Below are 17,915 nucleotides of genomic sequence, written 5' to 3'. Positions count from 1 at the left end.
TTTACTGTCTCACTATTTTGGGATGTGTAAACTTTTGCATTGGGATCCCCCCCTTCCCTGGGGACCTTTTAATTAAGAAAAAATAGCGTTTGGTTCTAACTTTCCATTCAGTCATTTTACAACGGTGCTATTATCTACTTAACAATGCTATTGACGAGTCTAGTGCAATATGTACCTGTGCGAGGGCACCATTCCAGGTGCCAATCTGGGACTTAGCGTTAAAAAAAACCTAACAAACAAACAAAATCACATTTGTCTGTCCTTACCACTTTGTCTCACTAATGCTTGAAATGGTACCGACCTGAGCAGGAGCTGCAAGGTTCTGGGAAGGGTATGCAGATACTGACCACTTGGCTGCTCTGTCCTTTGCTGCAGGGAGCAGCTGAGCCCTGTCGCTTTGCAGATTTTCCCACGGTAGAACAGTCATTGCCACCTGCACTCCCAGGAAAGCGACTCTTCCCACCCCAGGCAAGCAGCACGCTGCTGGAGTTAATCCACGTGTGACACTGCGTGTCCCTCTGCAAAGGCACATCCCTGAGAAAACAGGAACAATTTGGTCACCGGCTGAGCAATTACCGTTACATTTTCCCAAAGCCTGTTCTATGGCCAAAGAAAAGAGATGTAGCAGGAGCAGGACTTGGGATTGTTCTCCAGATGGACTGTACGAGATATTTAAACGACTTTTTTTTTTTTTTTTCCTATTTCTGGTTTTTTTGTTTGTTTTTCTCCTTAAGCCTGTCCTGTGTTTCTGCCTCTTGCCACCCAGGGCTTCCTTTTAAACACACACCTGTTCCCGAGACGCAGGAACACGAAAAGGCAGTTTACAGCTGGAAGGCCCACGCTTTGCCGCCCGGCTGGGGCTGCCAGGGATTTTCTCCACGTAAAGCTACGAGTTTGATATAAAGATGAAACCTTCCCAAGCTGAAAGGCTGCCCCAGTGTCCGATCCCACCAGATGTTTTTAGCTCCTGAGGCAGGGGGGTGCCAGGGCCACTCGGGTTTTGGCCGTAACAGGTTATTTCCCAGCAGGAACAGGAGCCGTACAGTCCCTAGAATGGAAAGTGGAAGCTCGGATGTTTTCTTGGAGCCCAGGCTTGGGAGGGGAGGGTGCTCAGACGAGGCCTCCATCTCCTTTTTTGAAGCATCTTTCCCATGGAGAACGGCAGCGAACCGGAGCCGGTGCCAGGCGGGGTCCCGGCGAGCGGCCGGGTGCGGCTGGCACCGCGTGGCACCGCGGCGGCACGGCCGGGAGCATCCTGCAACTCGGCAACGCGACTTATTTATACTGTGTTCTCACCTACGCCCCATCTCTTCTCGTTCTGGTTTTTACTCGAAACTTTTTGTTCTAGCTGGCAGAAGCGATGACAGAAATACTCACTATAACCGCACCGAGACATTAACTCCTTCAGTGCTGTAGATATTCCTTTGCAACTTCACTTTCCCTTCACGTGCAGAGCATAATCCGTAACCAACCTTCCGCAGCTGTCCAACCTGTTCCACTTCCACAGCAACTGAAAGGCAGAGATATTGCACGCACAGAGTTAGGCGAGAAAAAACGATGCACAGGGTGAGGGAGGCTGTTCACTCAACCGGACACTGTCGGGAAGAATTTTTATTTTTTTTTCTGGAGTACTGAGTACGTGATATTCGCCAGCAGAAAGGATTGTTTTCTGTCGTGTGTGTGAGCGCGTGGGATTCTGGTTTCAATCACAATAATAGAAGAGGTTGGGTTGGATGAAGTATGTCTATTTTTAATTATGAAAACTGCATTACGATGTGCATTTTTATATACAAATTCTTACTATTTTTTTTAAATTTGCCTCTAGTATCTTCATTTCTAACCTAGTATATAGAGGTTTTTAGTTTTGTAAATACTTATTACATGCACTGTCTGTCATAGTAAAAGTTGGTTTAAAATGCACTCTTTTTGTGATCAGAAACTGGCCTTCTCTTCGGAACTAAAACTGCAGTACTTGATTGTATTGACAAAACATCAATAAAACTTATTGTATAAAAGGTGGCTCCGGTGCCTTTGTCCTTGCTCAGCCTCGCTCAGACCGTTCACACAGACCTCCTGCACCGTGTTTCCCTCTCAAATCCAGCTCACTTGTGCCCAGCAGTCCTGCAGATTCGCTCACTAATTAACATCCTTATGTCAGAAGGTATTGCATGTTCCTTGTGATTAAAGATTCCTGTCTCCACAAGCCCTGTTTTAAAAAGTGAGGAAACCCAGACCCTTCCAGTCTGGGAATTACTAATCTGAGGAATTTAAGCCCCAGCAGTGGGGATTCCCTTTCCCTTTGTGTTTTTTCCATTACACTTTTTTCGCTGCGTTACGCAGCAGCCCGTTCAGCAGCACACGGAAGAAATGGTGAATGACCTGGAAGCAAATCACTTTCAGATGCTAAAAGAAAAAGGAATAACGGGAGGAAAATACGTTTTCCCACCTGATCTCTTAGCTGGAAGAGGAGCTGTTAATTGCTCCAGGTGAAACACTTCCCGAGCAGCCTGGTTGCCACGCGGACTCCTTCGGAAGCTGCCTGTGAAGAACAAGCCACTCTCCTGCTGCCAGTTGCGGGGCCCCCAGCGGGCTCCCTGCTCTGCACGACCATCACACGCTGGACTCCAGTGGCCCAACTCCTTCCAGGCGCTGCTCCTCGCACAGCAGAGGGGCCTCTCCAGCGAACTCCCCTGCAACGCACGGCACCGCTTCCGACTCGCCCTGCTGCGAGCGGGGACCGCTGCTCCGGGGCTCTCACGGGCTCCGGCCACCCCGTGCTGCTCGCAGGCAGGAGCAGCCAGCTGGAAGCAGTTTCCACAGCAGATTCCCAGTGCTAGAGCTCACCCCAGATGAAGCACGAGTCTCGGCCACGCGCACGATGTCTCCATCCAGCACCCAACAACTTCGCTCTGCTTGACTTGAATGAAAAGACGGAGGCAGTGGCAATTAACAAAGATAACGAAGTGATTTTATTTCTTTCCAAGGAAGTCAGAGCTAAGTGTTTTAGTACACATTTAAATCCTGGCCTAAAATGAGCTGTATTTTTTAAACAGGAGCTTTTCTGCCCTTTATGAGTTCCAAACGCTTAAAATTATAAAGCTGCCTTAAAAGGCCAATATCTTCTTTTAAATAACTCTGTGAATTATTCCACACCTCTAGCAGAATAATGTGAAAACCTGACATTTTACATCTCAGATCTGCAGCACAATATATAAATACACAAAACTCCACATGTTCTCAGGACAAGATACTCATTTATACAAGTAAAACCCATTAGAGCACCAGGCAGAAGACTGGCACTTGAAGGAAGGAGAGTACAGGAAAAGCTGGAATGACCCATCACAGCCAGATCTTCCACACGTGCGTGCAGCCGGACACACAGCCCCCACGTGCCGATGCCAACAGGGAGCGAGCCCTGAGCAGAACGGTCGCTTCCCGGTGCCACAAGAAATACCAGAGATTATAGACAATTACGCTGTCAGAAACATTTCCATACGATCATGGAGTCATAGAGGCGTCTGGTTGGAAGAGCCCCTCGAGATCATCGAGTCCAGCCCTTCCCCCTGCACTGTCAGGGGCCCTAAACCGTGTTGCTCAGCACCAAATCCACACGGTTTTGAAACATCTCCAGGGATGGGGACTCCACCACTGCCCTGGGCAGCCTGTTCCAATACTTCACAACCCTCTCTGGAAAGAAATTTTTCCTGATATCCAACCTAAATTTCCCCTGGCGTAACTTGAGGCCGTTCCCTCTCATCCTGTCATTTCTAACGTGGGAGAAGAGACCGACCCCCATCTCCCTACAACTCCCTTCCAGGGAATTGTAGAGACTGATAAGGTCCCCCCTGAGCCTCCTCTTCTCCAGACTGACCCGTCCCAGCTCCCTCAGCCACTCCTCCTCACAGGACAAGTTCTCCAAACCCTTCACTAGTTTCGTTGCTCTTCTCTGAACCCTCTCCAGCACCTCAACATCCTTCTTGAAGTGAGGGGCCCAAAACTGGACACAGTACTCAAGGTGTGGCCTCACCAGTGCTGAGTATAGGGGGAAAATGCTCAACTCTTTTTTTTTCTTTTTGTTTTCAGCTATTAAAAAGCTTTTAATCCTTTTTAGACATGCTGTACCCAAGCTGTTACTCCCTTTTTGACCAGCTCCGTTGAGCAAAGGTTTGAAACTAGAAACTCTGAAACAACACAGCTTTGCTAGAATATTCTTGGCCACCAGTACCAGCTTCAAATGCACAAATTCTTTTAAACTCGAAATAAATCTCCCCCAATTAACCCAACTTTCCCTTTATTTTTGGATCATTCTTACCAAGTACAGAGTTTTAAGGCTGCGAGAAGTTAACTCCTGCTTTCCGCTGAAGTCATTTTTGTCACTGACTGCAGCAGAACCAGGAATTCAACATTACCTTTCACAACTATCTCCACCCACAGATTTAAACAGCAATCTCACTTGGTGCTCTGGACATACACAGGACAGCACTGAAAGTGCAGGATGCACGGATTAGGAACAAAGGAGCAGCCAGAGTAGCTGCAGCAATGTGAGCCAGCTACACCAGGAAACACAGAACACAATGGGTCAGGACGGTGATGGATCAGGAGCAGCAGTGAGTTATGCCCTCTTTCAGCAGTAACAAGGAGCCAACTGGGATTCTGTGTGCATGCACCGAAGGCATTTCTCTAATGCCACTGGCCATGCAAAGAAATCTCCTCTTCAGTCTCTGGCACTTTTCATTCTGCCTTTAAGGAAGTGAACCTCCGGGGAGGTCTACTCTCCAGCATCCTCACCCCACAACACAGGTGGAAACCTGTGCCACCACGCAGGACGTCCTCCAGGGATGTGTCCCTCTGATGACTTCCATCTACGCCCCTGGTGCAGCTGGGTGTGAACTGGTGTTTGAAGAGGGTCGTGAAGCCTGTCAAAGCCACTGCAGGACAGGTCACTAACAACTGAAACAAAGGCCAGGGCACACAGGAGTAGAGGAAAACAGCAAGAAAGTCAGTGGATTCAGATGCCCATCGAGTCATCGTAATGACAGAATGACATAACGGCAGAAGGGTGGGACAAAAGAAGCAGAAATCTTATGAAAAACCAGACGCTCGTGTACACTTCAGAGGACAGGCGCCCACTGCCCACAGCACCACGCGCGGCCTCTTCCCAGCTGAACCGTAACTGAAGGATACACCCCCCCTCTTCCAAACCAGCTTGTCTTCCACCCCTCAACTCCCAGCAGCAGGCATCTTTCTGAGGTGGAGGCTCGCTGGTGGCTGCAGACGGTGCAGGTCCACCACCGATTTCTGACCAGACACGCAGAGGTGTCCACCCGCTTCGCCTTCAGAAAACAGGCTCCCCTCGGAGCTCAGAGCCGCTGGCAGTACAGTTCATACAAGCTATTTGCCAGCTTCTGTGTCTCTTGAAAAGCTTCACAGCTCTGCTCCCAGCTGGGGGGTATCTGTTCCTCCCCATAATAAGCCCCTGCGATGGCTCCTGCCATGGTAGCAATGGTGTCTGTGTCTCCACCCAGAGAGATACAGTAGATGATGGTCCTCTGCAGGTTGTTGTAGTGATCAGGAATATCTGGGTCAGCTTCCATGCAGCGCAAGAAGGAGTAAATTGCAGTCGGGACAGACCGCAGAGCAGCAATGCCATTGCCTGTCAACAAAACCAACAGTCTCCAGTGCTGCACAACACTCGTGCCTTCCTTCCCGCAGAAGCACCTTTTCTCTTTTCACTGCCACTTCCTACTGCCAGTTACCTGCAACACTGGCATCACGGATTTTAGCACAACAAGGTGCAAAAGTAAGTTTGTATCAGAAGAGAAACCTCCCCATGGTTCCCCACTACTACTCACATCCTACAGACTGACTCCCCGCCACACCAGTACAGTCTGGCAATACACATCTACTCATTCCCATCCAACATGAAGATCCAATAGCCATTAAGAAACATAATTCCTAAGTTTTTCTCAGCAAGACGTTTTTTTCCCCATCAATAGAGAGAGGGAGTTGCTGGGTCAAGACTTGGAGAATTACTGGATGGTAAGCACAGGCAGCCTTTCCAGCACATTCAGTGCCCGACGGGCAGCCAAGGCCAAAGTGGCAATCTGGAGGAGGACACATGAACTAGGCTTGCTGAGTTGGTCCTGCTTCCAGCTTCTTCCTAATACTTGTAGTAAGAAGGGTACTTACCTAATTCAAACAATACATCTGCTTTGGGAACACTGCTGAGCTCTAAAAATTCCTTTATTTTCTTTAGACGCCTTGAAAATGGAAAATCCTCAAATCCCAGCCTGGGAAAAAAAGGGTACAATGAAGAAGAGAGAATGCAAAGAGCCAGAATGAGCTGTAGAGAGCAGAGTCGGTGCTCCTCACAGCTACTTACGCTCGGGCATCAGTAAGAGACTTATCATCTGCCTCTACATCTTCCATGTGGCTAATGAGCTGCTCCAGGAAGGTCTCCTTGCTGAGCTCTCCCTGCAGGGCGAGGTGCACGGCCAGGGCCTGCAGGATGGCCCCGTTGTAGCCCAGGGAGTTGGCATGGGTTAACTCAGCACTCAGCTTCGCGAACTGCAAATGGAAACACGTCATGAGCAAACCCACACGAGAGACCGCGGTGAGGCTCGCCTGACGGCAGGGCCCCCCGGAGCCGAGGTGCCCAGCGGAGCCCAGAACGGCACCTTCTTAACATCCTGGACGTCAGAATACACGAGCGAGATGCCTGCCACCCTCATGGCACCGCCGTTGCCGTAGGAGCCCTTCCCGTTAAACTGGGCTCTTGCTGGTTCAAACACGTCGTTGCACTTGGGGCTCAGGAGCTTCTTGAAGACATTGACAACAGCCATCCCATAGCCCCTGTTGGGTTCCTTCTTGTACTCCTCAGCAAACCTGGTGTGGGCAAGAGAGCAGCAGTTGAGCAGGTGAGGAAAAAACCACACGGGATGCTTGGTCTGTTACTGAAGCTTGTAAAGAGGTTGTATGAATCCACTTGATAAAGGGAATTAAAAACACAGTGACACAGTGACAGTCAGGGTTCAAGTGATCCAGATCTGTAGGGAAGGAATCCGATTCCCAAAAATCAGTGTGAAAGAAGGAAAGGGTGTATAAACATCTTTCTCAACCCGCTTGTTTCCCTCTCAACTTTGCCTTGAAATAGAAGCAAACTGGAAACATTTCCGTGGGTCACAACCACAAAGAAAGCCTTTTGTTCAAGTTCAATGGAAGCGTTTTTTAAACAAATAAATGTTCTGCCCTAAGTGGAACCAACTGCTACCAGGGCTGTGGATTCCCAAGGGAAATAGATCATAAACAAACTGAAGCCAGCCTCACTAATATTCACACTAAATTATGGGAAGCACGGACGTAAATAGCAACAAAGGAACACAAAAGGAAACACTGAAACTTCTAAGCATCACCTTCCAACAAAGGTGCACACACACGGCTGCAACATGGCGCGTTCCACCTTCCTTCCTCCCAAGTCAGACCTGGACCCCACTAAAGCCAACGGTGCTGCGTGTTCCGGGACGCGCAAAGCACACAACAAGTTACAGCACCAGCCGTAACTTTTCTATTTCCTTTTCTCCACAAATTAACGATGACTCTGCCATAGCCCCTGTCCCCTCTCACAGAACGTTACAGCGACGGCTGAATCCCAAGGAAGTTTTGCCTTCACTCGGAAACGTGAACATGCTGGCCTCCGGGGCTGGCTGTAGTCCTTACCTCTTGGCCATATCGACTTCATCGAACTCTCGCTTGGCTAGCAGGGACTGCACCACCGACCTGCTCATGGCCGTGTCGTCCGTGTACGAAAGCGTTTCTAGAACAGAAGGTCAAAACATAATGTGACCATCCAGGGACACGCTCTCCTTCTGTCCTTCTCACTGTCGGCACTTCCCTACTCTCCAGGCTATAATTCCCTGTATACTTGGAGTTAAAACTCTACCAGAAGTTCCCCAGCACCCTGAGCTTTCACTACCCAGAGTCACCAGAGTGAGAAGACACAGAGCAAGAGAGATGCATCCACGGCAAGCACGAGACAGGAAGCATTTCAAGATTAATAAGAAAGTCTCCTGAGCAGAGGCACGTACGGACAAGCCAGACCAGTCCCTTTCTCACGGAGTTTACGGCGTACGCTGACGGGCAGAGACGAGAACGCCGAGCTGCGTTTCCGGACAAGACCACAACAGCGTCAGGGCCCTTCAAGATCCTACTGGAAGGGTTGACGGGGCTGGGTGCACAGCTCGGAACCCCAACGTGCACCCATCGGCCCTCGCTGAGAGCTAAACGCTGTTCTTTGCTTCTCTTACTCTCCTCCTTCCCCGTTTTTGGCCCCTCTGTTCCGCGCTGCCATACCCCCCTTCCCCGGGGGGGGCCACAAGCCGGGCACCGCTTCGCCACGGCCAAACTCCCCCCCCCCAGCGCACGGACACGCCGCAGCGGGGCTGGGGGCAGCCCCGGGAGGTGCCCCCCGCCGAGGTGCGGGGCCGGACAGGGGGTCCCCGCGCTTCGGAGGAGCGACGGACCCCAAAGCCCAGCGCTGGGGGTGCTGGAGGCCGGGAAGGGGATGTGCTCCGGGCCCCACCTCCGCGGGCGCTCCCGGTGGCATCCCCGGCCTCGGGCGGCGCCGGTTCCAAGCCCCGGAGGAAGCGCAGCAAATCGGGCGGTTTCACCACGCTCCTGCCTTCGAAGACGGCGCCCAGGCAGTCCCCCAGCAACGCCCCGGCCAAACAGCCCCGGAACCGGGAGACTCCCGGCCGAGGCCGCGCCGCCGCCATCTTCGCCCGCACCGGCGCCGCCGCGCTCCTCCGGGTCGCCAGGGGGCGCATAGCGCCCCCTGGCGACCCGGAGGAACGCGGCGGCGACAGCGCCCCCTGGCGGCGTGGAGGAGCGCGGGCTTTATTTCCCGACTTCCAGGAAAGGGAAAAATATTCCTTTTTTTTTTTTCCTCCCTCCTCAATTTCTCATCATAAAACACATTCAGCCCGAGATGCCGGAGTTAAATCCGGGCTGCTTTGCACCGGGGGCGGTTACCGAGCATCGATGTCGCGGCGCGCGAAAATAATTTTAAGAAAAATCCCCTTTCGCGTCGCGAAATAACGGGGTTTGCGAAGGAACGCTGTCTCCCGGGGAGCGCACCCAGAATAGAAACAATAAACTCAGCAGCGGCAGGAGGCGAGCGCTGCGAGTCGGTTTGCACAAGCCCGTGGCCGCAAAAGCCGGAATGGGCTCCGGCTCGGAGCTTTTGGAGCCGTGTCAGCTCGGCGGGGCGAGCAGGCAAAGGGAAATCCCAACCCCAACTTCACTTTCATCGTTAAAGCGAGCGGGTTCGAGTCAGTACGCCCACGGAGCAGCTCTGGGTTGCTGCCAGCGCTGCACAGCCCCTCGCCGGAGCGCAGCCTTGCGCTTCCAAGGGCTTCGAACAAGAGCCCAGATGGATCCAATCACCGCGAAACGCTTCCAACGCTGTCGGATGACAACCGCTCTCGGGGACAGACTCTTTATTGTTTATAACGCTCCTCAGAGCGCGAGAGGCTATAAACATCATAGAAGGGGACAGACGGTTATATAACAAACTGGGAGGAGGCAGGAGGATTACATTATCCTAACGCAACGCAGATGTCCGCTTTCCTTGCCTGGGAACTGAGTCACTGGGAGCTTTCTCCAGCGCGGCTCGTTGCACACAACGCTCCCCGGCGCACTACGCCAGCTGCCCACTCTTCAGCGAGGAGAGCGCACGGCTCGTGCTCCGGTGGAAAGTGTCGAGCTCTGGCACAAATTTCTCATCAGGGAGCACGAGCTTTCTCCGGCTGTCCAGGCACTTGTTGTCCAGCACCAGGGAACTGGCTTTGCAGTCAACAGACGCCCGAATGCGGTGAAGTTGTCTGTAAAGAGTGTCCAAGGCATCCCTGGGAACAAGCAGAAGCGAGAGGAGTCGGGTTCAAGCACTGCAATTCATTTCCCAAGCTGGACAGGAAACACCCAACTTCCCACTTTCTGGCAGCAGAAAGATCCTCGCAGCGTTTGCCTTTGTATGAAGAACAAACGCCTCAGATACTTCGTGGTGCACAGCAGCAGCATTGTTTGGGTCTGGGAAGAGCCAGCCCACACGCTGCTCCTGGAGCGCAGTGCAGAGATGCGCGCCCTGGGAGCCCGCACCAGCCCAGAGCAGCACTTCTATTTCTTCCTTTTCTTTTCACTTTTTGTTTTTCGCTTGTTCTTTTTTTTTTTTTCCCCTTTTAGAACTGCCTGTGCCTGGTGGAAGAGTCAAGCAAGGACCATGGGAACCCCATTCACGCTCGCACTGCACAGACCTCTCGTGCCTCGCCTGCACCCTGCTGCCCAGTCCACCTCCCCACCGAGCCCAAAGACTATTTCCACTCCTGATCTGAGCAGACACGAGTTCCAAAATGCAGCTTCTGGAAGTGAGCCAGGTCCCTCACGTGGGCAACGCCGGGCCACTGCTCTGCCCCAGGGAGCAAGAGACTCACTGTGACTCTGCCAGCTTCCGTTTGAGCGCACGGATCGTTCCCTCCAGCTGGTGGACCTCATCTGTTAGCCCGTGCTGGACCTGCGAGGCGCGGAGGGAGAAGGGCACAGCAGTTAACAGGGCTGAAGTGTTGTTTCTCTCGTTCCCGTTGTAGCCCAGCTACGACAGTTATTTCCTTCCTTTGCTACGTGACTGTGGGGTCCATTGCTCAGCCCCTCTGTAGTTTGCTCCATTTTTGAGACCCACGCAAGCCCCCGCCCCGGTCAGTTTCCCCCAGCCCCTCCTGGCAGGGAGCGTGCCAGGCTGGTACCTGATCCCGACAGAGCTCCATATTGGGCCGATATGTGCGGGTCTCCAGGCGGGTGTGTGCCACTTTCAGATCTTGTATTTTCCTCCGAAGATCTTCGTCCAAGCATCGGATGTCTTCCTCCATCTCAGCAATTTCCTCCAAGGTCTAAGGATAAAGACACGTATCATCAGGGACAGCCAGGGATACAGGCTGGGAAACAGCCCCCATGTATCCTGAGCTTTTACCGTGCTGGGAGTGAATTTTAAGCAAGGGCTGGTGGGCTTCTGAGTACTGAACCCCTCTGCTTATAGGTGGGGCTTTTCACACAGACCAGGCATGGTGCTGCTGGGGCTTTATGGCCACAGTGGTTGAGAGCAGGGGTGAAATAAAAAGGCCAAAACCTGGCACAGCTGCTGGGAAATGCCAGTGCAGCAGCTGTGATGGGAGGAGGAGGTGGGATGTTGCAGGGATCATACACCTGCCACCCAACAGCTCTCCTGTGGAAACCCTGCTCAGGCCAAGCAGCTCTGCACATAACAAACAGCCTCTTGGATTCAAATCCCACCCAAGGTTGTGCTCGATAACAAAAGAAGCAACATTTACATTCTGCTCCTGCCATTTCAGCTCATCGTAGGCTCTTTCCAGGTCTCTAATCCTCTTGCGCAAGGCGAACTCTGTGGCTACACGCTGAGCCTCCAGCTCGTTGTTTGTCTGAAGACAGAAGCAGCTTCAGTCACACACGTCTAGAAGGTGTCTCCCTCCCAGCAGCTGCCAATGTGACCATTCCATGAGACGACCTGCTGGGAGGCTGGGACAAGCCCACGAGCAAAACCAGCGGGGTTCTGGCGCTGCCCTGCCTGTGCAGCTCACGCACCCCCTGTAGCCAAAAGGCAGGGACCAGTGGGCAGGCTCGTGTCTTCCAGGTTGCTGAGACTGCTGCAAGCTCTGCAGCGTAACCAGCTCCCCGTTCAAACCAGGAGGGCAGCTGCTCTCAGAGAGAGGCCCCTGGGCCACTGCTGTCTTGTCTCCCTTGCCCTGGCCACAGCACATGCCAGCCATTTCTCCCACACTGGATCCAGAACTTCTGCACCACCGATTCCCAGCCAAGGGACTGATTTACCTGCGCAATGGCAAGCACTGCTGCTTCTCGGAGCTTGGTCGAGGTTTTTATTTCTGCCTCAGCATGCTCCTTGTTGCATCGGCTCTTCTGTTCCCACTCAGCAAGCGCAGTCGACCTGTGAACAAATCAGCAGTTGTGAAAACGAGCTGTGTTTGCAAGACAGTTCAAAAGGAACCACCTGCTGCAGGCCAAGGCGGCGTTCCGCAGTGCAAAATGACTCAGGAATTCTGGAGGTCACATCCTGTCTGATCTCCTCGCTGCACCAGCTGGAGTTGCTACCCCATGGCTCCTGCACTGAGCCCAACATCTGCTCAAAGCGGGGACACATCCAAACCATGCTATGAAATGCCACGGGAGTGAAAATGTGCAGCAGCTCCCCCGTTAGCTGTGCCAAAGGCTGCTTCCACACTGCTTACTGAGGGTCACCTGCAGCCAAGCACGAGGCAGGCAGGGCAGCCAGCTTCTGTTTTTGTGGTGACAATTTAGGTAACTCCCAGAAGTCTGTGGCTTCACAATTCAAGAGCCGACTCCTGTTCTGAGCTCTCTCTGTAACTGCACCCATCCAACCAGGATACAGCATGGAAGGAAAAAGCATCCCAGGGCTTTTTCAAGCATCAGCATGGATTTGGCCACACAAGGGCAGGCTCTTTCCTTACCCATCTGGGACCCGCGTTGGGTTGACCTTGAAGGAGATGTTGGGAGAGTTCACGTTGAGGGATAAGCACACACGATCCACTTCCAATGCTTCCGTCTTGCACCGGTGGTCACAGCTCAGCTGCTGGCGAGCTTCCTGTAAGAGGCTGCAGAAAGCAGGGCTGGAGTCAGCGGGGAGCACGCGGAGGGGAGAGGCAGCTCACAATTTCCAAAGCTTTCATCACCACCTCCGTCACCTTTTTAAGAAGAGGGATGAGTTTACTTCCAGCACGTCTGCTTTACTGCCTGCCCCGTGCTCTGCCCTGGCAGCGTGCTGGTGAACTGAGCCACCCGCCCTCCTGCAGCGGGCAGTGACCCACAAGGATTGGGGCCTGGGAGCTTTAACACCTCCAGGTCACTGGTTCATGAACCAAGGCAGGTGGCACAAGATATCTGTCCGGGCCAAAATTTTCCGCGGATGCTTATGAAGTCTCCCTTGACATACTCTCCCCTACAAGCCCCCAGACTCCACAGACCCTGACAATAATCACCAAAGGCTCCTCGGAGGGGCTCACTGCCCCAGGGTAACCGTGCCTGGCCCGCTTGCCCATCTCAGCGTGGCATTAGAGGCACATTTAACTGCTGGGGTCAAGCAAGGAGCACAGAGTCTGGTCGAAAGCTGTGTCATTAGCCTCACCAGAGCTGTTCGAAGGCTTCGTTCACTCTCTGCTGCAGTTCTCTCTTGACTTTATCTATCACCTTCACCTCCTTATGCAGCTCCTCCTCCACAGGGTCCCTCACCACATCGATGGAGCAGCGGCCCTCTCGGAGCATCAGGCACTCAATGGAAACGTCCAAAGGCAAGTTCTTTGCCTGGAGGGCACATTCTGCTGCTTCCTTCACCTGGAGGAAGAAACCAGCTGGGTGTGGGGAGGGTCTCCTTCAGGGACAGGAAGAAGAAAGGAAGGGGAACCCACTGATACCCTTGCTAGGAGGACCCCCCACTGCCTGTCTTTGCAGTTCTGAAACTTTTTAGCAAGTCTGGAATGAAAACTGCAAGAGCCAAACACATTAGTGCTCTACCTCTGCTATTTGCCTTGGGAATCACACCTCGCTGGGGGCTAACGACTCCAGCAGCAGCAGCCTCTGGTTTTGAACTAAAAGAATCAGAGAGACGTCCCACTGCTATTCTCTATTTAAAAATCAAACATTTTTGAATGATAGTGTTAACATATTTCTCATTATCCTTCAGAACTTAAAAAAAACCAAAACAAAACCCAACAAAACCCACCCAAAACCCAAACATGAGCATGCAATGCACAGCTCCACACAATGCCTTGGCTCAGCCAAGAACACAGCACGTTGCTTTCCATGAAGTCATTTCATCAGGTATGGATCTCAGGATACCCGTAATAAGCCCCTCCTTGAACTCCAGACGGGCTTGCCCATTGCAGAAGACAAGCCTCAATTATTTAACATCCCATGTTGAGAGTGTAAGTTGATTCCCAGCCATCTGTTTTCCCGACATACTTTGGCTAAGGCATCGATTTCCGCATCTATGTCTGCGAGGCATTTGTCCAGGGTCTCTTTCCATCTGTTCACACTGCTGATACGTTCAGCCAGGCGGGTTTGGTTGTCATGCTCATCCCATTTCGTCTGGAATTAGAGGAGAAACGCCATGACTCTTTTTTAAATTGCAGTTGTGGATATTGCTGAAGCTTTTCCCTGTTTTCAGGATTGACTGACCCCTCACAGGAGTACAACACGTTGCCGTTCGGGGTAACAGTCGTCTACGCAAACGGAGAGCACAGAAAACAACCCAAGTTGCATCGGGCACGAGAATCACCCCCAGGGATTTGATGACAGCACCCACGCGTCACCGCACGGCGTTTATAGGAAGTAAACGTATATATTTAGCAGGTTCTGTAGAGGCAAAGCCTTCTCCCATTCCCTTGTCCATACACCCACCTCTAGATGCTCTCCCATGCTCCTCAGCCCGTTATTTCTGACAAAGCTGGAAGCAGCCAAGCTGCCAGAAGGCCCACCTGGTTGTTGGTTTCATTGCGGAGGGCTCGTGCTTCCTGCCGGACTTGGTGGGAAGCGGAACGCTGGCGTTCGGCATCAGCCGAGGTGAGCTGGACGTCGGTGTGCCACTCCGGCACGGTGAACCGCTGCCCCGGCTTTACACTCAGTGCAGCCATCTCCCTAAACGGGTGACTGGAAGGGAGCGGAAGATTTTCCTGTTTATTCATGGAAATACACCAGAAATGGGAGATGTATCCACAAACTGGAAAGCTCAAGGGAAAAGCAGCAGCAAGCTCTAGCCGGGCATCTCGCCCAACGCAGACACACACGTTGGCACAGCCGGGAAGCACAAGGCCGGGTGGTTGGAGCCACTCTCTGCCCCTGGGCCAGCGGGAAGCCCCGTCCACCTGTCTGTCCCTGGAGATGGGTGCTGTTTGCAGAGAGACAAGGGGTCGCTCGCAGCACCGTCTCCCACATGGTGTTTATCCAGTTCGGACACAACAGCTGACGACATTATGGACTCTGCTTTTGTCACAGCTGCACCGGCTCCGCCGGGGGCCGGGGTCCCACAGGACCCGCCGGCTTTGCGGGAGCCGTACTTGGCATCCTGCCTGCCCTGCGCATCCCTGCATCCCGGCGGGACTCACACAGACCCCTCGACAGGACCAGGGCAGCTCCGGAGCAAACTGCCTGCCCCAACCGCCCCCCCCCCTCAGGAGCTCCGGGGCACACAGTTGCCTCGGCCCCGGTACCACCCGTGCCCATCCCCCGGCCCGGTCGGGACAGAGCCCCCGGTGCACCGCCACCGGCTGGGAACGCCGGCGGGGAAGGCGGCCCCGGGGCTGCAGAGCCGGAACGGAGGCACGGAAGGGCCGCCGGGCAGAGGGGGGAACGGGGCAGGGGCTCGGCCCCCAGCGGGGAGGGCCCCCCATCCCGGCCGGGCACCCCCCGCCCCTTCCCTCCCCTCCCGAGCCCGGCCCCGGCCCCCTCACCGCCGGGCCCCGCTCCCCTCCGCGCCCGCGGGCCGGTTGCCGGGCACGCGCGGGGCCGTTGCTCGCCCGCGGCTGGCAGCACCGGGGCGGGCGGGGCCGCCCGTCCCTCCGGGGCCGGGGCGCGGCTGCTCTGCTTTTTATCGCGATTCTTCGTGACAGTCACCCTGCGAGGTGACACCGAGCAATAAAAACCCGATTTTGTTATTATTACATTAAAAAAAAAAAAAAACAACAACAAAATCACCACTGAGCCCGGCAGGCGGGGCGCCCCCCGGCAGGGAGCGGGTCTGGGGTCCCAGACCCGGTGCCCCAACACCAGTACCCGAAACCCCTCCTAACCCGGGCACAGACCCAGGGTGAGACCATCGCTCTAGTTTTGTGGGCAGCAAGAGGATTAAAACCACTGCTCTGAGCACTCCAAGAAGTTCTTCCCTGTTTTTTTTTTTTTTTAGATATTAAATGGGATTATAGCAAATCAAACAGAAAAGTCTGAAAGTAAATTCATTTTCTGGCCAAGTGTGGCAGCCACGCCTGGTACCTCCCTCCAGATGACACCCAGCTCCTGGCACCACGGCCCAGATCAACACCTCCATCTCCATCCACTCCTGGGAACATGGCTTTGGGAAGAAACTAAAATGATCCAAGTACATAACAAAAAAAGTATCACATATGCATTTCAAAAAAAAATTTATTTTTCAAATGAATACGGTTCATTTACAATACACCCAGCTTGATGGTATCTAAAGCCAGCAGAGATCTGATGACTGTTGTGTGTACTATACAGTCGTACAGAGGTTACAGATGCCAACGAGAGGGAAGGAACAGTGAAAGAAGTTGACATTTTACTGTGCTGGAAAGAAAGCAACTCTTGCAACAGGTAGAAAATTTTGGCAAGAACAATTTGTCTGGAAAAGGGGAACGGTCAGAGGACACCGCTTCTGCTTCGTAAACACATCTCGGAACACACCGACACACGGTTTCCCTCGCGCGGTCGCAGCCCACACCCGCAGTACAAATAGGCACACATGGTCAAGATGGTTAAGTAAAAATAAAGGCTTTTACCAGTTGGTTTGCCATCCGTCTACAACCTATCTGTGCAGTGTCAAGTCACAGGTCTACGTTATTCTTGAAACAATTCCCTTTTGCTTTGAAAAGCCCCAGTACCTTCATGGTGGGAACACGTTCAAGCTCCTGCTTAAGTGATGGTAACACCAAAACGAGGGGGGAGCAGTTACCAGCGTATGAGAAAGAGCGAGACGCACACATGGAAGGGAATCTCAATCCACCGGACTGGTTTATTAGCATTTTATTCTGAAAAGGAATCCCAAACAGCACGTTTTTATTTTTTTTCAATTTAAACATATGGTATTAAATACGCAGAATTTATACGCACAACATCGCTTCCAGTGGCCTCCTAAACAAATACAGCTCCATCACTAGCAATGCTTATGGCACACACTGTGCCACCTGAGCCACCTTCTCCTGAAGATACTTCAATGCCCATATTGGCTCATAACCAAATGCTACCAATTACCGTGAAAGCTTTAAAGTAATACCCGCTGATAGACAATGTTCTTATCTATGATCAGACACCTCCAGGCCACGGAAACAGCCCAGTTTTTCCCCCAGACAAGTAACAACACTATTCATCCACCAACAGGCTACCTGGGGAAGCTTAACTGCTTACACCAAGGGAAGAAACAAGCACAGAACAGACAGGAGGATCTGCACCCTGTGAGCCCAAAGCATGGCTGGGCACCCGACCTGTGAAACGTGGGATCTGTACACCAGTGTCGCTGGTCGTGGCAGTAGGGGCTGGGCAACGAGCCTGTAAAATCAACATTTCAGACCAAAAACTCCTTCCGCCAACTCTATTGCTGTGCTGAGGCTTAGCTTCTCAGAACTGCCTGCAAAACAGACACCAAATGCAGCTTTCTAGAAGCAGGTTTTTCTACAGGAAAACAACATTGTCTCAAGGCTAAATTCAACACTGAAAACTGCAGAAATGAGAGCATTTCGCTGAAGAACAGAAATCAAGTCCAAAGAAAACTAAAAACTATAGCCACAGGAGGAAAGTGATGTACAAAACCGAGTACCCAAAAGAAGCCGTTCTTCGCTGCAAAGTCGCCAGAAGTCAGAAGATAAACTTTGTCTCTAGCAGTCTTCCTCTCACCAAGTTTTTTTGGCATTCAATTTTCCTCCCCAGTTCAAGAGCACTATTCAATTTCCACTTCGCTGGCACACCATCAGGTTCAAAAACTTCAAAAGGTTCTTTAAATTCAGCATTGCTCCAGTGGGTATTACTTGGCTATTATGTCTGAGTGAACACTAACCAGCAAGACACGGATTTTCGATCAAAGAAACTGGTTTTGA

The 17,915-nt window shown here is 52.5% G+C and overlaps 2 protein-coding genes across 2 annotated transcripts; both read right to left on the bottom strand.

Moving 5' to 3' along the window:
* Nucleotides 1-4,092: 4,092 nt before the first annotated feature.
* On the bottom strand, nucleotides 4,093-8,822 carry ADPRS (ADP-ribosylserine hydrolase). Its single transcript, XM_086625908.1, has 6 exons — nucleotides 8,579-8,822; nucleotides 7,717-7,813; nucleotides 6,678-6,885; nucleotides 6,383-6,567; nucleotides 6,190-6,290; nucleotides 4,093-5,653 (listed from the first exon to the last, which is right to left on the bottom strand). Exons 1-6 carry the CDS (start codon nucleotides 8,820-8,822, stop codon nucleotides 5,361-5,363), a joined length of 1,128 nt encoding a protein of 375 aa, XP_086482034.1. The 3' UTR covers nucleotides 4,093-5,360.
* Nucleotides 8,823-9,694: 872 nt separating this feature from the next.
* TEKT2 (tektin 2) lies at nucleotides 9,695-14,777 on the bottom strand. Its single transcript, XM_009986156.2, has 9 exons — nucleotides 14,571-14,777; nucleotides 14,056-14,181; nucleotides 13,223-13,428; nucleotides 12,549-12,692; nucleotides 11,893-12,007; nucleotides 11,376-11,483; nucleotides 10,794-10,937; nucleotides 10,485-10,564; nucleotides 9,695-9,902 (listed from the first exon to the last, which is right to left on the bottom strand). The coding sequence occupies exons 1-9, from the start codon at nucleotides 14,775-14,777 to the stop codon at nucleotides 9,695-9,697; spliced, it is 1,338 nt and encodes a 445-aa protein (XP_009984458.2).
* Nucleotides 14,778-17,915: the final 3,138 nt, after the last annotated feature.

The sequence above is a fragment of the Tauraco erythrolophus genome, chromosome 24, assembly GCF_009769465.1.
Source record: "Tauraco erythrolophus isolate bTauEry1 chromosome 24, bTauEry1.pri, whole genome shotgun sequence".
NCBI lineage: Eukaryota > Metazoa > Chordata > Aves > Musophagiformes > Musophagidae > Tauraco > Tauraco erythrolophus.
The sequence above is the reverse complement of the archived record's forward strand: the minus strand, read 5'-3'. Positions and strand labels throughout refer to the sequence as shown.

Bases quoted from the DNA above. Each gene is read 5' to 3' on its own strand.
- ADPRS (XM_086625908.1), bottom strand. From the start codon at position 8,822: ATGCGCCCCCTGGCGACCCGGAGGAGCGCGGCGGCGCCGGTGCGGGCG. The intron at 6,568-6,677 runs GTGCCGTTCTGG...TTCCATTTGCAG, and splicing joins ACGTCCAGGATGTTAAGAAG to TTCGCGAAGCTGAGTGCTGA. The intron at 6,291-6,382 runs GTAAGTAGCTGT...TTTTTTTCCCAG, and splicing joins TCTCTTACTGATGCCCGAGC to GCTGGGATTTGAGGATTTTC.
- TEKT2 (XM_009986156.2), bottom strand. From the start codon at position 14,777: ATGAATAAACAGGAAAATCTTCCGCTCCCTTCCAGTCACCCGTTTAGG. The intron at 14,182-14,570 runs GTGGGCCTTCTG...CTCTAATTCCAG, and splicing joins GCAATGAAACCAACAACCAG to ACGAAATGGGATGAGCATGA. The intron at 12,008-12,548 runs GTAAGGAAAGAG...ATTTGTTCACAG, and splicing joins CCAACGCGGGTCCCAGATGG to GTCGACTGCGCTTGCTGAGT.